This window comes from Onychomys torridus, chromosome 6, assembly GCF_903995425.1.
Source record: "Onychomys torridus chromosome 6, mOncTor1.1, whole genome shotgun sequence".
Classification (NCBI taxonomy): Eukaryota; Metazoa; Chordata; class Mammalia; order Rodentia; family Cricetidae; genus Onychomys; species Onychomys torridus.
The window spans coordinates 80552029-80575028 of NC_050448.1; the positions used below are offsets into that span (position 1 = coordinate 80552029).

The 23000-nt window shown below is 43.8% G+C and overlaps 1 protein-coding gene and 1 pseudogene across 2 annotated transcripts; one reads left to right on the top strand and one right to left on the bottom strand.

Annotated features, from left to right (window-relative positions):
* The first annotated feature begins 860 nt into the window (after positions 1 to 860).
* On the top strand, positions 861 to 6523 carry LOC118586232 (annotated as a pseudogene).
* Positions 6524 to 17511: 10988 nt separating this feature from the next.
* Positions 17512 to 23000, bottom strand: Pifo (primary cilia formation). Of its 2 annotated transcripts, none has more exons than XM_036191446.1 (6): positions 22931 to 23000; positions 22618 to 22760; positions 21972 to 22070; positions 20690 to 20820; positions 18731 to 18848; positions 17512 to 17724 (listed from the first exon to the last, which is right to left on the bottom strand). In XM_036191446.1, exons 1-6 carry the CDS (start codon positions 22992 to 22994, stop codon positions 17656 to 17658), a joined length of 624 nt encoding a protein of 207 aa, XP_036047339.1. In that variant the 5' UTR covers positions 22995 to 23000; the 3' UTR covers positions 17512 to 17655. The 2 variants fall into 2 exon arrangements, with proteins under 2 accessions (XP_036047339.1, XP_036047338.1); XM_036191445.1 differs by having other exon boundaries at positions 22852 to 23000.

Below are 23000 nucleotides of genomic sequence, written 5' to 3' on the forward strand. Positions count from 1 at the left end.
AACTTAGATGGCCAGGCTTGATGGCGGGGACTTTCACCCATTTATCCACCTCACTGGTCCAAAATATGTGTATTTTCATAGGACAATTTGGAGTCCTACCACCTTCTCCCACTTAGATAGTTGGCTCTGTAACTGGCTAGACTGTTGACTATAAAGTGGGTATGGAGATGGTGGAAGCAGAAATACAATGTGATGGCTTGTTCCATATGTGCTTGTATGTGCCTTCTACATGAAAGCCTCCATGAAATGCAACGGCGACGTTAGAAACCTATCTACTGTTGGCTTTATCCAAATTACACTAGTTTATTTCATGTGTGCACAGGCTATGGTGCTCCTGTGGAGGTCAAAGGACAACTTGAAGGAGTTGGTTCTCTTCCCCCGCTCTGTGGATCCCAGGGACCGATCCCAGGTCACCAGGCTTCCTGCTCTCATCTACGGAGCCATCTCCCCAGCCCGCTGATGACAAGCATGACAAAGCTGAGGAAAGTGAGGAGCTCACACTTTGCACACATTATTTCATGTTGTGTCAAGGAAACAGACTCAGAGAGCTTATGCATGAATATGCTGAAATGCAAGCTTTCTACATGTACTAAGAAAGCCTGGGTGTTGAGAAACTGACAGTGGACAGAGACACAGATGTCGAATGTGGGTAGTCTTTAGAACAGCTGGGATGGTAATTGCTTGGCTGTTTTGAGATGTGTGGAAAAGGGGGCAGGGCACAGTTTAAAATAATAAGACAGTTGTCTAGGGAAAAACTATTGTCACCTGACTTGAATTTTCAACCTTTCAAGACCATGTATTTTGCAAATTAGGAATATTGCCACCAGGTGGCAGTAGCACACATGGTTACTTTGCTAAACATGTCCATGAAAATGAAATCAGGAATTGGTAGAGGTGAGTCCCGTCTCAAAATGAAGGTAAACCCACCACTTTGTCTCCCCAGCCTGACTCTGGTCTCTGCTGCTGCTGCTGGGGGAGGAGGGCCATGATCCAAAGGAACCAGAACAGTTGAGGAAGCTGTTTACTATTGGTGGTCTGAGCTTTAAAACAACATAGATGATAGCCTAAGAGAACATGGTGAGAAATGGGGCATGCTTGCAGACTGTGTGGTTGAAAGACCCCCAGTGGAGATCTTCCCTCAGGAGAGACCCCAAACCCAAGGAACACACCGAGACCACGGATCAGATGCAAACAGCAAGAGGGTTTATTTGAATACACAGGTACCTGGGGCGACAAGTCTCTCGGAGGACTTGCGCGCCTTCCTAGGGGAAGGGGGACTTCTTATAGAGTCCTAGGGGCAGAAGCACGGTTACAGAAGCGAGAAGCATAGTTACAGGGTCCCCATTGGTTAATTCAAATAAGGCCAGGGTGAACTTGGGGGCTATCTTTAATTTTTAGAAATGTGCAGCTGTTTGTTCTCCAAGGTCAGGTAGCCAATTATAGATATCTTGTTCTGACTCAAAGTTTTTCCCCCCCAAGACCAGGTGTTTGATATCTCCTGCTTTGACTCAAGGTTACTTTCCCAATTATCTCTCTCAAGGCCGTTTCTTAGGCTAAGTTACTGAGACGGGGGGGGGCATTTCATTCCCCCATTTTCTTTTGTTTTAAATGGAATCTTTCATTTTAGGATGGAGAATAAGGGGTCAGCTCCATCTCTGATTCTCGGAGCCTCTGATATTGCTGGGTTAGGACCGAAGCCTGGACAACAGAAATCCTATCCTTGACAAACTGTATCAATCTGTTGAAGATGCCTGGCCCGAATAATAAAATGAGCAGGACTCTGGTGATGCCCCTCCTAACGTTAGGAGGGCTATTAGGGGGATTAGGGGAACCCATAGGTAAGTCTTATCTTTAGTGGGTTTGGGGAGCGTTGAACTTTCCATGTAGATGTCTTGGTGCTCTCAGCTTTGTCGGGTTCTTTGGCGGCCTTCATATGTGATGCGTGGACCCACGCTGCTATCCCGTCAACCTTGGGTGCAGTGGGAGTGGCGTTGGATCCAGACAGAGTCCCCAATCTTGAATTGGTGAGGCATCACCGGGCGATTCAGTTGCTCCCAGTAGGCATCTGCCAGGGGTTTCCATATCGTCTTTTGTACCAGTTGGAGGGCTTGAAGGTGCGCCTCCAGGGTAGGGCTAGTGGCAAAAGAGGAGATATTAGGGTGGAAGAAGTTTATTATTGGTGGGGGAGTCCCATATAAAATCTCAGGCCGTGAGGCCCAGGAGTATTCCGGGCTCGGTAAAGGGCTAGTGGGAGTAGGAGCACCCAATCTCTAGTGCCAGTTGCGAGTGTTAATTTGGTTAAAGTCTCCTTAATGTTTTTATTTATGCGTTCTATCTATCCTGAGCTCTGGGGGTGGTATGCACAATGGAGTTTCCAATCGATCCCCAATAGCCTGGCCATCTTCTGACTTACCTGGGAGATGAAGGCGGGCCCATTGTCTGACCCCAATATCTGGGGCATTCCATGCCTGGGAAAGATGTCATCCAGGAGTTTCTTGGTTACCATGGTAGCAGTCTCTTTCTTGGTAGGGAAGGCCTCCGTCCATCCTGAAAAAGTGTCTACAAAAACCAGAAGGTATCTATATCCATACAGCCCGGGTTTTACCTCAGTGAAGTCAAGTTCCCAAAGGACTCTGGGGCGGTGGCCTCGCAGGCGGCTTCCTCTGTTCAGATGGGGTTTTCCTGGGTTGACTTGGGCACAAGCAGGGCAGCTGGAAGTCACCTGTTGGAGGACCTGTTCCTGATTCAATAATACAGTGTTCGAAGCCTCATCAGCCAGAAGGGCCTTTATCTATGATGTAAACTTGTCGTTCGGGGCTCCATTCCGCCCCCATTTTCTTTGCTAGTTCCTGGTCCTCTGGGCTGTAGGGCATGGGGTCCCTGCTTGGCTGTTGGTCGTCCTGCAAGACCAGCAGCTTGTCGCCCCTGGGGGGTTGTAAGGCCATTGTCCGGGCCGTCAGATCGGCCAGCTGATTTCCCCGCGCTATTACAGAGTCATCCTTTTGGTGCCCAGGACAGTGTATGATGCTGAGCTGTCCAGATGTCAGCTGAACCTTTTTCTCGGTGGTCTATCGATATCTCCTGTTACCCGTGGCCCCCTGGACCAAAGCTGTGCAGTCACTGAGAGAGCCTCCGGTATGGGTCAGGACTGAATGTTGAGCTCCGGTGTCCAGTAGGAAGGTCACTGGCTGCCCCCCCGATCTTGAGAGTTATCCTAGGCCGGGGGGGGGGGGCTCTTGGCCTTGACCTCCCTAATCCTCCAGATTGAGGAGGTCCGTGGCTCTTGTCTTAGTTTTTCCAGGCCCTCGGGGTTTCTTTGGGCAGTCATGAGCCCAATGTCCTCTCGCTTTGCAGTAGGCGCACTGGTCTTTGTCAAGGGGTGCCCTTCTTTGATCTCCCTTCCTAACTCCCTCTCTGACCTGTCCCTGAGACATTATAGCGCCCAGGACTTTATTTATTTTTTTATGACATTTCTTATCTCTCTCTTTCTGTCTCTGTCATATTCTTTCTTCCCGCTCTTCGGGAGTTTTTTTTTTTTTTTATTAAAAGCTTTCTCTGCCTCCTTCAACAAATCTGACAAACTGAACGAATTCAATCCCTCTAGTCTCTGTAATTTGGCCCTTATATCTGGACTTGACTGATAGATGAAAGACAAGATGGATATATATCCTATAGGCCTCTCTAAGTCCTTTTAGGAATGCTGTCGGCGTTTTATCCTTTCCCTGGACCATATTGTTAACCTGAGCCAAATTGGTGGGGCACCTAGCAGCCCCCCAGGAGACCCGCTAAGAGCAACTGGCAAAAGAGACGTAGGTGCTCCCTACCTTCTGGGGTCATGAAGTCCCAGTTCGGGCAGGTGAGGGGAAAGGCTGCTGATAGTCATCCCATGTAGGCTGGTGGGTCATTAAAATGGACTCGATTTAATCAAGTTAGTCAAGGCAACAGGGTCTTTGGCTGGTTCATCGCGCTTTCCTCGTAGGCGACCGGCAATTGGGGAGGGAGCCAGGCTCTCTTCCTCCCGCTGTCCCTGTAGAGGAAGTTTGGGGACCGTCACGGGCGGGCTGAGGGCGGTGGAGGCGGGTGGGGAGGTGGATCGCGGGGGAGCCGGGGCCGGGGCCGGGGCGGGCTGGAGCGCTTCTGAGCCGCGGTGGGCGCCGCCGCCGAGCCCCACGCGTCTCAGCAGCCGCTGCCTCCTGCGCGCGCCGGCCCGGCTCGCATCCCCTCAGTGGCGGGCGGCGGGCGGGTGGCACGCAGTGGGGCTGGGACAGCTGCGGCAAGGGGGGGAACCGGAGGGGAGCGCTGGCACTCCCGCGGCGGCCGCTCCTCTCTGCGAGGTGCGGCACGAGTGCGCAGAGCCCGAACAGACAGGCGTAGAGGGTCGCGGGCACCCGCGGCATGGTGCGCGCCGCTCGGCGGGGGCGCGCAGCGGGGACGGGGGGGGGGGGGGGGCGGGGCCGGGGACCACAGCTGCATGCCGGGCTCTTGCCTTCGGGCTCACGGTGCCTGTGGCCGGGCTGGCCTGCGCCCCGCCGCCATCATCCTTCTTGCTGGCCAGTTGGGACGCCCTGAATTGTCGCCTCTCGGGACGCACCCTCGCTGAGTCCCCGCGCGCCTGCTCCCGGGCGCCCCTTCCCTTCTCCCTCGGCTGCCGGGCCGCACTCTCCTCGGCTTTCTCCTCCCCTCTAGGGGGATCCTTTCGTGGGAGAACAGGGTAAAGGGAGGAGGTAGATGGCGGTTTCTTTAAACAGAAAATGACAAACGACAGACAAACATAAATAAGACTGACACGCGCTGCGCGGCTCCGGCTCCAAACCGAGAGCAGAAACTCAGACGGAGACTGCTGTGAGGGTCCGGATCCCTCTTCTCCAACCAACACCATGTATCCCTCGGATACGTGAGTGGCCCTGAAAAACCGTGCCCCAAAGGGGGCTTCAGACACCCGTGGAACGTCTTCCAGGGTCATGGTGGGCGAAGTCCGAGCCCGTCAGCTCCTTCTGGCTCCACCACAGACAGATTATCAGGCGCGCGGACAAACAACAATCAGACGGGACAACATACAGTGAGGCCGGCCGGCTTACCTCCTGACGGTGGGTCGGTGGTCCTGGGGAGGGGTCTCAATCTCGGTGGGACCTCCAATGAAAGACCCCCAGTGGAGATCTTCCCTCAGGAGAGACCCCAAACCCAAGGAACACACCGAGACCACGGATCAGATGCAAACAGCAAGAGGGTTTATTTGAATACACAGGTACCTGGGGCGACAAGTCTCTCGGAGGACTTGCGCGCCTTCCTAGGGGAAGGGGGACTTCTTATAGAGTCCTAGGGGCAGAAGCACGGTTACAGAAGCGAGAAGCATAGTTACAGGGTCCCCATTGGTTAATTCAAATAAGGCCAGGGTGAACTTGGGGGCTATCTTTAATTTTTAGAAATGTGCAGCTGTTTGTTCTCCAAGGTCAGGTAGCCAATTATAGATATCTTGTTCTGACTCAAAGTTTTTTCCCCCCAAGACCAGGTGTTTGATATCTCCTGCTTTGACTCAAGGTTACTTTCCCAATTATCTCTCTCAAGGCCGTTTCTTAGGCTAAGTTACTGAGACGGGGAGGGGGCATTTCATGGTAATGAGAGAACCCCAAACAAAACATCCAGGAGCTTTGGTTTTGTGACTCATTCTTGTGTTGAAGAGGTGGAGGCTGTAATGCGTGCTCGGTCACACAAGGTTGATGAGTGTGTGGTGGAACTGGAGAACCGCTTATAGAGAGTATTCTCTAGAAGGGAAGAAAATTTTGTTGGTATTAAAAAAGAACATAATTATAGAAGAACATAATCTGAGAGACGACTTTGAAAAGTACGGCAAGACTGAAACCAGAGAAGTTATGGAAGACAGGCAGAACGGGGAAAAAAGGATCCAATTTGTTTTTGTAATTTTGATGATCAGTACACAGCTGATAAAATTGTTGTTCAGAAACACCACACTATTAATGAACAAAACTGTGAAGTGGAAAAGAACATTTCTGAACAAGAGATGCAGCCTGCTTCACAGGGAAGTCATAGAGATGAGTCTGGCAACTTTATGGGTCTTGGAGGAAACTTTGGAGGTGGTGGAGATAATTTTGGTCATGGTGGAAACTGTGGTGGAAGAGGAGGCTATGATGGTGGAGACAGTGACAGCAGAGGTAGTTTTGGAGGTGGTGATGGTGGATATGATGGGTTTGGAGGTGATGGTGGCAGTTATGGTGGTGGTTCTGGTTATAGCAGTAGAGGAGGCTATGGTGGTAGTAGACCAGAATATGGAAACCAAGGTGGTGGAGGAGGAGGAGAAGGATATGGTGGTTACAATGACGGAGGAAATTTTGGTGGAGATAAATATGATGGTTGTGGGAACTACAATGACTTTGGAAATTATAGTGGACAACAGCAATCAAAGTATGGACCCATGAAGGGGGGCAGTTTTGGGGGAAGAAGCTCAGGCAGTCTCTATGGTGGTGGCTATGGTGGAAGTGGTAGGTATGGTAGCAGAGGGTTTTAAAAAACAACAGAAAAGGGCTCCAGTTCTTAGCAGAAGAGAGAGCAGGGAGTTGTCAGGAACGCTGCAAGTTTCATTGAGACAGACATCCCTACTGCATTAGAGGAACTGTAAAAATCTCCACAGAAGGAACGATGATCCATAGAAAAGTCATGCAGCTTAAACAGGAAATCCTTCTTGCTCAGGACTGTCATAGCCAGTTTGCAAAAAGTGAGCGATTGCATCAAGCAATGTAGTGTTAGTTAGATGGACATTCCTGAGGTTTTTTTTTTTTTTAATCTGTTGTAGCTTTTTCTTTTTCTTTTCATTACACCAGGTATATTGTCCTGTAAATTGTGGCAGTGGTACCAGGAATTAAAAACAATTAAGAAATGTTTAGCTTTTCAGTATTGGTGTAGTTCAGTTTGTCTACGTTTTAGCACAGAAACTTTAGTTAAATGCAGTTTTGAAGGTGTTTCCTTGTGAGTTAACGAGTAAAGAAGATGGTTGTTAATTACTATTTTGTATGAATTTTGGTAAAGTTGAAAATTTGTATGAAATTTTATGAAGAAACACCTACTGGCCTGCAATTTAAGGGGAATCTATTCTCCCCATTTCCCAAACCATCATGAAAGGATCTGACATGTGGAGAGAGTAGATATTTGTATGTTTGCAATGTGTGTTTTAGATAATTAGGATTGGATAATAAAAATTAGCGTATTTGTGAATTTAATAACGTTAAGATTACCTTCAATGAAAAAGACCTCAAAAGTTCCTATTTTTTTTTTTTTTTTTTGGATTTTCTTTTGCAATGTAATCATGATTTTAGTGTGTTAGATTTATGGAGTCCTAGCCATGTTGAGATAATCTCAGTCCACATTTACCTTGGTTACATTGAAACTGCTGCCAATACTTTGGGGTATGAAGTATTTATACTGCCCTCTACTTAAGTTCTGGAACAGGATGGTGGTTGTATTTCATCTCCAGGTTTAAGACTCTACTTTTAATACAGGATGACTAAGTTTGCTGTTTCTGAGCAAACTGATAGGTACCTGGTTTATTCTGCTTTTCAAATTTAAAGTCCCAAAGTTCTTTGATCCAGTCAATTTCCTGGGTTTAGTCTCCCCTCCCCTCCCTAATACACAACTTTTCAGAGCAGAGGAATAAAAGTCACTTGTTTGAACCCCTAACTGGCTGGCTGGCTTTCCCATTTATACCCTATACATTTTGCTGGATGATGAAGCCAAGGATTGTTAAGGTATCATTGTCCAAAACAAAGCAGGAGAAAATGTAGCACAGTTGCTTGGTGTAAGCACCTCACTTCCAAAAGATCTGAGTTCAAATTTGGATAGTCCTGAATGCAATAATCCACAAAGAACACACTATAGATGAATTTCTAAACAGTCTTATTAAGTAAAAAAACACAGAGCCAAATATAGGGGTGAAAGCCTTAGAGATTAGGGAAATAGGAATAGTCACCAGTTAACCTTACCTTACCAACTTTGCAGCTTCCAAATGAAAGCTACTTCCTGTCTACCAATGCCTTTATTGCCTAGCTGTTCTGTCCTCTCATTGGCTCTTAGCCCAGCTACCTCACTTCCTTGTTACTACCTGTCTGTACAGACCTCCAGATCTCTATGGTTGGTACTGGGATTAAAGATGTGTGTCACCATGCTTGGCTCTGTTCCCTAGTGTGGCCTTGAACACACAGACACCCTGCCTGCCAAGTGATTGGATTAAGGGCATGTGCTACCACTGCCTGACTATTGTGTTTACTTAAAATGGCTTATTATTTCCTCTGATCTACAGGCAAACTATTTATTAACACACAAATAAAATATCACCACATTTCCCCTTTTCATCTAATAAAAATAAAAAGTTATAACTAATATAAGAAAAACTATATACAATAATTACAATAACTATATACAATCTATACAAGCAATAAATACATCAACAATGACCAGTCCATTTGCATTTGACAAATTCAGAGAAAATATTCCATTATATATTCTATTTTGGTGAGTCCAAAATGTACCTAATTCACTTTCTATCCTAACTTGTACTACCAACAGAAAACTATTTTATGATCTCTTTCGAACTTATACACTTAACACCTCTTAGTGAGTTTCTTTTCTGAATTTCTTAACATGGAAATTGTTACTACAACTATCTAATCTTCAACTCCCTCAGAGACCCAAGAATGAAATAATATTAACTAGTAAAACAGGAAGTACAAACAAACAACTTCCAAAAAAAAATGTGAGTTGACAGAAACAGCCAGCTGCCTGGACAGTCACCTGAGGTTCCTCTGCACATGGGGCATCATCTTCAGCCAATAGGCTTAGCATATCTGACAGACTCATTTGTGAAGTAGGATGTAGATAAGCCTACAGCTCAACCTCAGATTTTGTGCGAGTATTCCATGTACCAGATAAACCTGAATTCCGCCAGTGTTCTGTCATGATTCAGGATTTTAAATTCTGGAAATTGCTGGTGTTTTTGGAATTCAGCTGCCTATTCTTCTTGGCTTGTGGATGGCTTCATCTCAGCATCACATCCTTCTACACATCCCATTCTTGGTGGCTTGTGGGTGGCTTCATCTCAACATCCCATTCTACACATCCCATTCTTGGTGGCTTGTGGGTGGCTTCATCTCAACATCCCATTCTTGTTGGCTTGTGGGTGGCTTCATCTCCTTTGTTAAATGCCAGTCTACCAGTGAGAGATTAGACTTAGTCAGCCTAGTTACTCTTTTAAGAATAACTGTTTCAGCTACTGTTCCACTGCACACCAGAAGCCGTTGGTCCATTGCCTGTGCAGCTGCCTTTGAAGAAAGGGGCACCGTAACTTTTCTGGATTGTAAAGCAACTTCAGCCATGGTGCCATGTTGCTCTGGCCTCAGAGGACACCTGTTGTCAAAGCTTCAACCATACTTGTCTTGGCAAGGATTGGTAATCCTTTGTTTTGTGTCCTGTTTGTCCGTTTTGGATAGCATACTGTCAGCAGTTGATTCGAGGGTACTTTGTTGTCCAGTGGCTAACTTTTGCCACAATGAAAGTTAACTCCATATGCAGTTTCTTCAATGCCCATATCTTCTCTGAAGTAAATTGGTACTGCCAGGAGCCAATATGTCTCATAGCCATAAAAGAAGAAAAAAATCTAAGTTATTAAAACATTTTAAATACCATATTCTGTAGATCTCTGAAGGGCTTGAAGATGACCTATTTATCTAAAATATATCTCTGTGTGACCTTGAAAACACACCTAATATGATTATAAGTTTGATTGTAATGCCTAACTACTAACTTTCATTACTTTATATCATAATAGTTGGTAATAATAACATTCAAGGATTAGCAAATTGCATTACATTGTTAAATGAACTGTATAGGTACAATACCCTGAACAAGATTTATGGCATTTTCTAACAATATCAATCTCAATTTATATGATTTGTACAATATATAAAAATCCAATCCAGTGTAAAGTATTTACAACTAGTAGTTGTCTTTCAAAAGTAGGTTCAATAATCCACCTTTTCATCTATATCCTCCTTTTTTCTTTTCAGAGTAGATTCAATAATCTACTCTTTTTTCTATCATTTCTATATATCTTTTTTTCAGAGTAGATTCAATAATCTACCTCTTATTTATACCTTCTTTTTTCTTTTCTTTTCCTAATCTCCTTTGTTTAGCTCCTTTCCTGACCAGTAACAACAACAACTTGTAACCAACTCTCCTAAACAATGACAACTATCCCAAATCTAAAACCAGTGAAAGACCAAAAACAACCTGCTCCCACCCCACATCTTGGGAGTGTGGGCATTGTGCTTTTAAAATTGCTTCCTGCTGTGTGTGGGTGAAGGCATCTTGAGAGGATCCCAAAAAGAAAAATTTTGGGCTAATTGTCAAGTTCCAGGAGGGGTAGCTATATCTTCTGTTGTCCAGTCTCTGCATAATTCCAAAGTGCAGGTCTTATCTCAAGTCTTTGTTCGAGTAGTCTGTGAGGCTGGATCATCTCAGCTAGCCATCTCAAAATTGTTCTTAGCAGTTTGGTTGATGTTTGTCAGCTTAGTGGTATTATTATTGTCCATGTGAAATTGTTGTTGTGGGGCCCCATCAACTTTCTGGAGGCTTCAAATAAATTTGCTTTTAGGCTGGTTTTGATTCCCTGGAGAAAACTGATAGAGAGACTCGAACATGAAAACATGTATAGGCAGCTATACATGTTTATTTTTTAGAATTAATTAGTACTCTATATGACCATTTATATAATGGAGTTTTTGTCTGTCAGATGTTAATGGACTAGATATTATTAATGTAATTCTTGACTGTATATATTGTATATACTTATTGGATATAGCTATAAGCTTCTTTTGTTATCTTAGATAAAAAAGGGAAAACGTGGTGATATTGTATCCCCCCAATATATCGTGCACCCTAATAAACTTATCTGGGGTCAGAGAACAGAACAGCCACTAGACAGATATAGAGGGCCAGAATATAGTGGCACACACACCTTTAATCCTAGCATTCCGGAGGCAGAGATCCATCTGGATCTCTGTGAGTTCAAGGCCGCACTGGAAACAGCCAGGCATGGTAACACATACCTTTAATCCAAGGAAGTGATGGCAGGAAGCAGAAATGTATATAAAGCATGAGGACAAGGAACTAGAGGCCTTTTTAAGCTTTTAGATTTTAGCAGCAGTTCAGCTGAGATCCATTTGGATGGGGACTCAGAGGCTTCCAGTCTGAGGAAACAGGTGTTTCCTGAACTGCTGCTAAGAAGTTGGTGATGTGAGGTAGCTGTGGCTTGTTCTGCTTCTCTGATCTTTCAGCGTTCATCCTTATACCTGACTCTGGGTTTGTTTTTATTAAGACCTTTTAAGATCTGTGTTACAACACACAATTATTCTTTGTATACATTTCATGCTAAAACATGTTGGTGTGAATTACAATTTGTTCAGAGACCCTGGGTGAGAGTAGTTTTAGATACCAAGGTCACATACATGAAAAGTGTCTGCTGTCACACCAGCTAGTGCGATTTCATTTGAGCCCCAAGTATGTGCTCTGCCTGCTGTTGCTTTCTTTGTCAGTCGAAGGCTGAATTCAAATTTCTACTTGGCTTTTGAAATATTGGAAAAACAAGTGACGAAACGGGGACTGGGTGCTAGTTTGAATATGCTCTCTTCTTGCTCTAATTCTGTGCCTCTGTGCATTATCAATGTCTGCATGCATGCAATGCTAGCATGGATCTTTATCATTACAAATAGTGAGGCTTGTCCAGAAAACACCCACACACCAATAAATGTAACAGGCAACAACAACAAATGGAATCAAATTATGTTTCTCATTACCATTAAAGTTGACATCATCACAAACCTGAAACAAAGAGATTGGGCTTAGTCGTATGTGATCAATCAGAGGTCTGAGGTCAGACAAATCACACTTGACATGCCACTGCTGTCTTTTATTAACTGTGATCCTGGGGGAGCTATGTCACCCTAATATGGGTATTGCCATGATCAAATATCATATGCACCTGGTATAAATTTGTTGCTAAGTAAGTGAGACTTGTGAGTAGAAGCATACCCTCAATGGCTCTACTTTGCTTTAAAAAAACTTAGGGTTGGGGATTTAGCTCAGTGGTAGAGTGCTTGCCTAGCAAGCACTAAGGCCCAGGGTTCGATCCTCAGCTCAAAAAAAAAACCTTTCCAAAAAGAAATCTTAAGTCAGACTTTTGGAGGGTTAAGCATGACATTTCTAACATGAATCTTCAATCTGAGAATAAGAGGAGGGAGATAAACTCTATCTGGGACTGGTTGGTATAACAGGTGAATGGTGCCACTAGCTGTTTCATGCCATCAGAACATATTTGGCTTTGTGTGGTCACTGCTGTTTGGGTGCTCTGATGCATTAGAGTGATGGAATAATGTGTTTTTTTTTTTCTTCCTTAGGACTTAGCTCTCAGCAGCTCCTGGCCCACACTGATTCCTGTTTGTACTCTTATCTGTAGTTTAATTTTCCTTGCATGTAAACTCTGTACCCAGGTTAATTCTTGATTTGACTTGTGTGTGTGTGTGTGTGTGTGTGCGCGCACGCGCGTGTTCACACATGAATGTGTGTACCCACTGTGAAGAGTACATTGAAATATGTACATATATGTGGATATGAGTGTTGAATACTGCTGCATGCCTCATGTCTTTTCTCTGTGACAAATCAAAGTGGGCGAAGTTAGAGACAGTTCAAGAATGAGCCCCATTCCTTAGAGCCGTATCAGTACAACCAAAATCCCAAATCTGAGATGAGTACTCAAGAAAGCAAGATGGGCGGGCCACTGTTGGCCTGGGGATCAGATTAGGCCTTTCTTGCTTTTTGGCATCCTCTTCCAGTAGGCCAAGGGGGAATCTCAAAGATGAATCACAAGAAGTGGAGTGGGGACTTTGGCCCTTTGGGCTCCTAGTTGTCTGGAGCTCCTCGGCTTCATTTTTGCCTTCTCTTAGTGTGTGATTAACTGCAATGACATGGAGGGCATGCCCACTGTCACTTACATCATCATCAGGCCCATTTCTCTCTCTCTCCTTACCTCTCTGTTCAGTGCACACACTTACTTCCAGGGTATCTGTTGTGTACTTTAGTCAGGTTGGCCTAAGCAACAGTTCTTTGTTCCAGCTTGTATCTGGGCAGCTGGTGGAACCACCAGGGTTCAGGCTGATGTTGAATAAGAGTTCAGAGCTCAATGTGAGTGTTGTGGAATATAAAGTGGTTACTGCAGGTTTGGGGTTGTGGTCACTAACCTGACCTTCCCCAGTTGACAGTCCCTGTGGATTATGGGAGACATTTTCCTTAAGAAATATTATTCTAGGACATGATCAACAATGAGAAGTGGTGGTGGGGCTTTGTCTCCTCTGTCCAGATTAGCTAGAATTTTCTTTCCACCTTTCTCTGCAGGTCTGTGGGGTCCCCCTGGTGTTTCTGTCGGCCAACAGCACCATTTTTATGGTTTTGAGGCCTTCTGATCACCAGAATTTTACTTTCTACAACTAATAGGGAAACTCAAAACATCTTTAGTGTTCTTTCCAAAATCATGCGTGCCTTGATTTTAGTAGTTTATTCTAAGCAATAATGTAGCAATGGCTACTTTAGAGGCTCTGTTGACTAGTTAATGGGAGAGAGAAGGAAAGGCATTTGAAGGTGTAAGTGCCCCACAGATGTGACAGGTGACAGGCACTGTGTACTTTGTGGTGAGTTCTGGCTTTAGGCCACCAGTTCCTCTAGAACTCTCACCCCTGACATTATTTTTCTCTTCACACTTAGGAAATAATGTGAAGCCAAGAAACCACTTAAGAATGACAGAAAAGCAAGAACAAAGCCCTAGGCAGCAGGTCAAACAGATGCTCTGAAGGACAAATCTCATGAGAAGCACCTTCCTTTTTGAGAGGAACCATCCACTTATATATTTGGTTGTGACCCTAGCCTTTAACGGCTGAGCCATCTCTCCAGCCTGGAACCACCCACTTTTAATGAGTCTAAATGTGCCTGTAGTTCTTGGTGTAGGGTTGAGACCTTCTGGACTTTCCCTTACACACTTTGGTGTGTCTATTATTGTTGTCCTTGTTCAGCTCATGTTTAAGCAGTCTTGTTAATGAGACATTATAGATGCAGCCTCTGAGATTACAAGGAGAGGAGAGGAGAAGAGAGAGAAAGAGGAGAAAGGATAGAGGAGAGAGAGAGAAAGAAAGAGAGAGGAGATAGATAGATAGATAGATAGAGAGAGAGAGAGAGAGAGAGAGAGAGAGAGAGAGAGAGAGAGAGAGAGAGTCAGAGCAAGCTCCCTGATCCTCTGGCTCTTAACAATATTTCCATCTCCTCTTCTACAATGTCTCCTGGGCATAGGGATGTTTTGAAGATATATCCCTTGGGACTGGGTTCCACAACTGTGTTTTGATTGATTGTGGATTTCTGTAATGGTCTGGACTTTTTCAAAGAGAAGTTTTCTTGATGAGGGGTGAGGATTACACTTATCTGTTGGTATAAGGACAAATATAAAGCCTTAATCTTAATTTACATGGGAAGGGACTGAGGCAGGGAAGTGTGATCATATGGTTAGGGTAAACACAGATCTAGATTCACTCTATAATAAATATGTATTTTTTAATATAGCAACTAATCAATTCTACTATATCACAGGGGAATGCAAATTAGAAACAAACCACGGTTTTGGGCCCCAGCAAATTTTGTTCAGGTCCCACTCTTGAGCATCTTTCCTGATTGATGGAGCCCAGTAGTTGACAGTTGGCCATTTGAGGTGGGTTCCTCCAATGCAGAGAGCTGTGTTCAGGAAACCAACTATAGGCATTCCCTGGAAACCTTAAAACTTTCTACAGTGGAGAGTTAACATTAACACTATGTGACTAAAAAGATTTGTCCAGATAAAAGATGCAAAACATTCCCAGATAGCTTGTAGGAGTGAGAATGGATGTAGCTACATGTTTCCTGTTGTCATTTTCTGGGTCCCATCTCCTAACACACAATAGAGCTGATCAGTTGATCTCACTAAATTGAGTTATATATGTTTGGCATCATTCCTTTTTAAATATATTTATTAATTATTTGAGAATTTCATACCATATTTTGATTTTATTTACCCCTACTCCTCCCTTAACTTCCCCTCAGGCCCACCTCCTCCTTACTCTTCCAAATTTCTGCTCTCTTCTTTTAAAAAATTTAATAGCCCATCGACTCCAATTTCCTTTTTTCTTTAGTGTTGAGCTTCTCTTGTGGGAGACGTAGATTCCTCTTGCCAAGAGAAATGGAGACACAGGTTTGTCCAAATCCACCTCAGTCCTCACCCCTTGCTCTGCCACTGTCACTGATTCTGGCCTTTGACCTCAAGAGGTTACAGCAGAGATCTTCAGTTAAGAGATACAGCTTCTGGAAAGTTCTCCGATGTACAGTTAAATACAGATTACTATGAATTGTCTGAAATTTGTCTGCAGGTAAAAAATTTATCAGCCTGTTGGAAAAAATGGATGTAATTGGCAAAGCTAGGGTAGGAAAATTTTGCTCCCTAGTCATAGACGATAATAAAAGAAACATCTCACAGCTTGTGGTCTTTCACCACAATTGTCCTTTGTGGAGGGTGTGTTCCTCACCTCTCATTAGCACCCTGGCCACATTAAAGAAATGTTTCCCCTCCTGCCCAGTGCCCTTGTTTAGGGTAGAGAATCATCGATTGGAGTTGGAGGGTCATAGCTACAGAGGCAGGAGGCAAGGGCAGGTAATTTAGAAGAAAACAACTCGAGACAGGTAAAAGAGACAGGAGAAGACACAGAAACTCTGCGTCGCAGAGGTGATGCCAAGTTAGAACTTTACTGGGGGAAGTGTTTTTAACAACGTCCTTAGAGGAGAACGCAGAAGGGCAGTTTTTGAAAATACTACTAACGCTTATTTGTCAGAGTTCATTAGATGTTCTTTAATATAAAGATACAAAGAAATAAATATTGAGTAATTCTTATTGAGTCATTGTTGGCTTATGTAATATGCTTTCCAAATTAAAATTTCTAGCGAGCATACCAACAGACTGCCCTGCCCTGCCTCTTACCTGTCCTCCTCCCTCCCGGAGTCCCTTTTCTGTTCACAAATGGCCCCTTCTACTTTCTTGCCACATACATCTGTTTCAAACTCTAGAATTTGGGGTCAAATTTGATGGATGACAGGGGCCAGCAGAAACAAATGATCCATACCTACCTTACGAGAGTCAAATCAGCAGCTTGGTTTGGAGAGGCTGAGTTCTGTGGAAGGGAGCTTATATATGCCAGTCCTGTGGTTTTCACCCCATGTGAGTGAAGAAGAGACATAAATACAGAGGACATGACTGCTCCTAGGTACGCTGGAGGAGAAAGTTTATTGTAGATAAAAGGGAGAGCATAGCCAGAGGCAGGGACATCTGGGAGCCTCCAGAGTGAACACAACCCTGAGCTGGGCCATGTGAGGAGAGGGTGAAGGGAGAGGGGAGAGCCAGACCAAGAGGCCAGGAGTACAAAAGATAGATTGAAAAAGGGGCAGGTAACCAAAATGGCTGAATTATGTAGGAAAGGACAGCCCAGCCCCTGAGAAGTTTAGGGAAGAGGATGGGGTATCTCAGCCAGGAGGGCTCTGTAACAGGTAGGGACCAGGGTAGCCAGGTCCTCTTTGATATGCTAAATAGGCACCTCAGCTAGCCATTTGTCCCAGGTCTGAGACCTAACATATACACAGATATGCGCTTTAAAGGTGGCTGCTGTGGATTCTTCTTTTTATTTATTTTTTGCTTTTTGAGACAGGGCCTCTCTATGCAGCCCTGGCTGTCCTGGAACTTACAGTGTAGTCTAGGGTGCTATCTGCCTCTGCTTCCCAAGTGTTGGGTTTAAATGTGAGTGCCATCGTGCCCAGCTGCTGTGAATTCTTATTTCATACTCCAAGACTCACTGGAAAATCTTCAGGGCCCTTTAAGAAAGGAGCACACTCAATGTCCCAAACACCTTCTCTCAGACTTCAGCTTAGGTATATGCTGATTCCTAGTATATTCCCAATGTTTGCCCCTGTGTCTGACATTAAGTAGGAACTTGGTACCCAGGTTAAACAGGTGATGTCATGGGTAATGGGACTTTTTTGGGTTCTTTGAGTTTTATGCCAGTTTAGGAAAGAACAGAACCAGGACATTTATGTTTCTATACCCGAGAACTGATAAAGTTCGAAAGAATTCCCCAAACATAAATGTTTTAACCTGAATTTAAGTATTGTGTCTTGTGGGTTCAAATCCTACTTAAGCCCTTGACATATATGGGCCAGTGGCAAGGCTCGTGGTAGAACATTCAAGACTGATGCCTGAGAACTGGAGGTAGTGGTTAGGGGATACCTGAGTATTTCTCAACATTTGAAACTATCTGGTTGGACATCCAATAGGGACCATTAGACCACAAACAAAGAGACAGAGTAGGAACATTCTGGAACAGTATTTATGTTTTCATAGGGTGACTGAGACCCTTGCCCCTCCCTGGATGCCGAATTGGCCGACAAGAGGGCCCAGGAACACAGAAGTATAAGACCAGTTCTGTCCTCAGGTGTGGAGATTCTGTGGTCAGGAAATCACGTGAAGACAGTGCCCACTTCTCATTTGTAATACAGGCTAAAATAGGCCACACGGTTCCGATGCTTTCTAAAGTCCTTGTCTGTGGAGAGCTGCAATAAAAGAAGATTGTCTCGCTCAGTATCCCAGCAGGAATCCTTTACTTCTGATCTTCCTGACTATGTGAAATAGAACTTCACATATTAACCCTGTGACCCAGGTAAAGCCCAACCCAAGAGTAATTGAGGTGTAATGATTCGTGATAACTGAAAACATACTCTGGTGTTCATCATGCTAGGAATTATTGGCTACTTGGAAATTTTTGAGTAGTCAGTCAGCATCTTGAAGGCAAGGATTGTATGTTTAACTATTTGTTATCCATAGGTCCTAACACATATATCCGTGTATTAGGCATTTAACAAATATTTATGGATTTAATAATAAATTCCACCAGGAAAAAACCATAAATCTAGAATTATTATAGCAAACCCATACTAAGTATGTATTCTATGTACTGTATTAAATGGCTTTCCATATTATCTGTTATTAATCTTTACCACAATGCCAGATAAATTGGATTATTAAATTCATTTTAAAGATAAGAAAACTGATACATAGAAAAAGGCCTAAAGGTCACATAGAAAGGCAATGCTGGATTCCTATTGGAAGACAGGTAGTACTTTCCTACCTTTGCTCTTACTTAAAATGCTCTTAAATTCCCCAGTGGTCTAACACATGGGATATGTCAGAAAGAACAATACATCAGGAGTTACAGATGTGGATTGCAGCTGCCCAGTCACCTAATCACTACTATTCTCGCATCTTCTTGTGTTATATAGGACATTCCCCATGTCTACCCTAAGGAATTATCAAGAGCAGTTAATTTCTCATCTAAGGATCAAATAAAATATGATATTTGGCCAGTCATAATTACCTATAAAAAGCTAATGCAGACATATGACTCTCCAAAAAGATTCTAACACTGACATACACACAAAATATAACAACTTCAGGGGACCATGATCTTGTTAAAGTTCCCTTACAGACTTCTGTTTAAGAACAAATGATAATATAGGATAGTACTGCACAGAATGGTATGTTAACCTCCAATCTTATTACCTCAGCTTTTAGAGTTCTTTTCTCTAGACATGGAATCTGACACCAATCTGGAGATCCAAATTTCATTGGCCAAACAACTTTTGGGGGTGACTTCTTCTCTGGATTGTATGTACCAGGGCTAGAAATAAACATGCAAATATCATGGTTGATGACTGGACGTGAATTCCACCTTCCTTGGGAAAAACAAGACTAAGTTTTCAATGTCAGGCAACGTGAGTTTCATTTCCCTGTTAGTGTATTTCTAATTAGGCTGCCAGTGTGAAAGAGAACCAGCTTCAACATCCAAGTAGGGTAAGGACGGACTCTAAAAGTATTTTGTGGTGATATTTTATTTGTGCTTTAATAAATAAAGTTTGCCTGGAGATCAGAGGAAATAGCAAGCTATTTTAAGCAAACAAAGAAGTCAGGCAGTGGTAGCACATGCTCTTAATTCTATCACTGGGCAGGCAAGATCTCTGTGTGTTCGAGGCCACACTAGCGAACAGAGCCAAGCACGGTGACACACGCCTTTAATCCCATTACCAACCATAGAGTTCTGGAAGTCTGTACAAACAAAGTGACCAGAGCTGGCCAGGGACAGGAAGTGATGTGGCTAGATCGAGAGTAAATCAGATGGCAGAACAGCAAGGCAATAAAGGTGTGGGTAGACAAGAAGTAACTCTCATTTGGAAGCTGCTGAGTTGGTGAGGTAAGGTTAGCTGGTGGCTTTCCCTATTTCCCTGATCTTTCTCTAAGGCTCTCACCCCTATATTTGGCTCCGTGGTTTTTTTTTTAAATAAGACCGTTTAGATACTCATCTACAGTATTTCTGTAATTTAGTGTCCTTATCTGAAAGAGGGTCCCAGGAGAGTGACTGACAAGGGACCCACTATGGTGATGGATTAGTAGCGCCCACAATTTGAACTTGGTGAAATATATGCAGAGACAAACTTTCTGCAATCTAGGGACAAGCAAACCAGAGTCAGTTACTTTGGTTCTTGACAACAATATTATTTTTGAATTGCCTGTGTTTGTGAAGCTGTTAGAGGTTCTGTTGTGAGGAATAGTTTGTAGAGTAGATACAGAATCAGGACTAACCCTTAAACTTCCCTAACACAAGCTTGGAAAAGTTACCTTCATTCTCTTGTCCTTGGATTTCTCAACAGTTATGGAAAAATTTTGACTATTTCCACTGCAGGTCCATATACTGAGTGGGTTCGTAGGCTTCTAGACTAAACCCCATTGGCTTTCAAGGCCTAGATACTCTAACCTGCCCTTCTGTGTTCACATTTCCTCCGTTCTCACTGTACTCCAGCCACGATCATGTCTTCCTTTTCTATCTGCTCCAGTGTCTTCTCAACTTAAAGCGCTTGCACTCACTGTCCTTTCTGCATGGGGTGCTCTGTCTCCACACAACAGATTAAAGCCACTTAGCGGGACTGGCTTAATCTATTCATTCAGATCTCAGATCAAGTGGCATTTGCTGAGTGTTTTCCTTAATAATCTCGGACAAGGTACCCTCCAACTTATCACTCTATCACATCGTCATCCTGTTTTAATGTCTTCCTAGGACAACACCAGCTCCCCACATTTTCTGGTGTGCCCACAGTAGTCTTAGCTTACAGATACTGTCCTGAGGGAACTGCCACTAGGTTCCCCTCACTCCTGGAAGTGTTACAGTTTGACTCTTAAATCCTTATTACTGCTGGCATTTCCTTGAGTACTTAATCCTGATTTCTTTGGTTCTAGAGACCGGGATCACTGTTTGGTGGGTATACTGAATGATTTGTGGAAGATACAAAACCTCCTGACATGTTAGTAAATATCTATTGAATTAATAACTGGTTCTACAATGATGCAGTACCAGAGACCAGGGAAGTTAGAGGTTAAGTCTTTACAGATTTAGCTGGGAAAGTTTTGATGTAATTCCTGCTTTATGTGCTTCTTTCCTGTGAAATGCACAGTAAACAGGAGACATACCCAGGATAAGAATTGCCCTGAACTTCACTCCTAAATCGAGGCATCAAGGCATTAAATGGCGCAAAGCTTTGTTTGGATTTTTCATTCCAAGTACAAACTTTCTGGTACATTCCTGGATATGGTGTCACATCCTGTAATCACAAAAAGACCGGTGTGGTAGAGGCTGATAAAATATCATCTATATTATTACAAATTATTTAAGTTAAAACAGGACAATCATTTAATACTGCTTATAAATCAGCTACAGTTCAGTGTGTCAAAGTTGTAGAAATAGACCTATTTAGGCAAAACCCTAAATATGGATGTGGTTGAGCTATATAAATATAATATATATACACATATAATACACACACACACACACACACACACACACATATATACATACACATACACACACACATATAAAGAATCAAAGCAAGTTGGTACAGTTTACCACTGGGATATTGTTGCAGTTAGTATTGCCAGTCCTAGACTGTCCAGCAGGAAAGTAGAATCTTAGTCAGTCAGGGGCTGTAGCTCAGTGGAAACACATTTGCATGGTGTAGTCTAGGCTCAGAACTCATCAGAGAAAGGAGAAGGAGAAGGATTTTGTTTCAACTCACAGTTAGACTTGAAATCCAGTCAGACACACACACTCACACACAATGAAAAAGTTGAAATTTGTCCTTTAACTTACAACATAGTGTGATGTAAATAAACTTAGCTTCTATATTTTAACTTTTGGTTATTAAAGCTCTGTCTGAAGTCTATTTCTTCAGTGAATTGTTTTCACTCTCCCAGGGTTACTTCCTGCTTGCAGTGTTAATGCCTCAACTTTTTTTTTTTTTTTTTTTTTTTAAGACAGGGTTTCTCTGTGTAGCTTTGCACCTTTCCTGGAACTCACTTGGTGGCCCAGGCTAGCCTCGAACTCACGGATATCTACCTGCTCTGCTTCCCGAGTGCTGGTATTAAAGGCTGCGCCACCACCACTCGGCAAAAAAATAATTTCTTTCTCTCTCTCTCTCTCTCTTTCTTTCTCTCTCTCTCTCTCTCTTCTTTCTTTCTTTCCTCCCTTCTTTCCTTCTTCCTTCCTTCCTTCCTTCCTTCCTTCCTTCCTTCCTTTCTTTCTTTCTTCCCCTCCCTCCCTCCTTCCTTCCTTCCTTTCTTTTTTTTTGGAGCTGAGGATCGATTCCAGGGCCTTGCGCTTGCTAGGCAAGCGCTCTACCACTGAGCTAAATCCCCAACCCCTAACCTCAACTTTTTATGTTGCCACATGGACCACTGTACAATCCCAGAACCTTACCTTGCTGACTGGCTTAAACCTCACAGCTGTCCTGGCTCCAATAGCATAACCTTTTGTACTGGTCGGGATTTGAGACAGGCTGTATGCTAAACCATTCCACTTGCGGTGGAAGGAAGAGAGGGAAGCGGGGAGGAGAGAAGAAAAACATCAGTAATACAATTATAAAGCAGCCTTCAAAGTGGAGTGAATTTAGAATGTTCCTATGTGAGCTTCTCCGCAAGACATTATTGTGTTTTCTTGTCTTGATTCTTTTATAGTTAACACCATAGTGTTAACAAACAACACTTTGCAAAGAAGTCTGGCTGGATGGAGGGATACATTGAATTTCTGTGAATTCCAATGACTTCCATCTTCAGAGCCCAGTAACAACTGAATTTGCGTTTATGGAAGAGGCAGCCCGAGGGCTGAACTATGCAGGAAGAAACTGACATCAGCTCGCAGGGGTTGCATAAGGACGCAGCTTGCGTTTGGTGGGGATGGAAAGGAGTGAACTAAGGTCCTTTACACATTGGCTCTACGGCTGGTTGCGGACCAGGGCTCCTTCTCATGTTGGCACCCAGATAAGAAAAGGCACACATAAGAGTGACTTTTCTGTCAGAACACTCGTGTATCCTTCCATAGGCACTGAAGGGAGGTGAATACTCACATCTGCTGCCGTGTAACACCCCGGGCCTGTGTGGGGCAATCCCCTGACAGGGAGAAACTTGTTCCCCATCCAAGTTGGGGGGTAGTAGTGAGGAAAGAGTTTCCTCTTCTGACGTGTCCCGAAGGAGTAATCATCCACCTTCCCTAAAGATCAAGAGGGGAAACTCCAAGTGAGCACGTGGGTGGAGGGAAGCATCGGGGCTGGTCCATAAGCCGACCCGCGGCCAACTCTTACGTAAACCTCGCTGCGTAACTCCACGGAACGAGTGAGAGAGCTGTACTTTCTCCGTGTTCATCTCTCCTGGTCTTCTTACCCTTTTTTTGCTGTCTGTTCCGTAGTCCTCTGCTACTCTTCTCATCTACTCTGCTGAAGCACATCGTGCA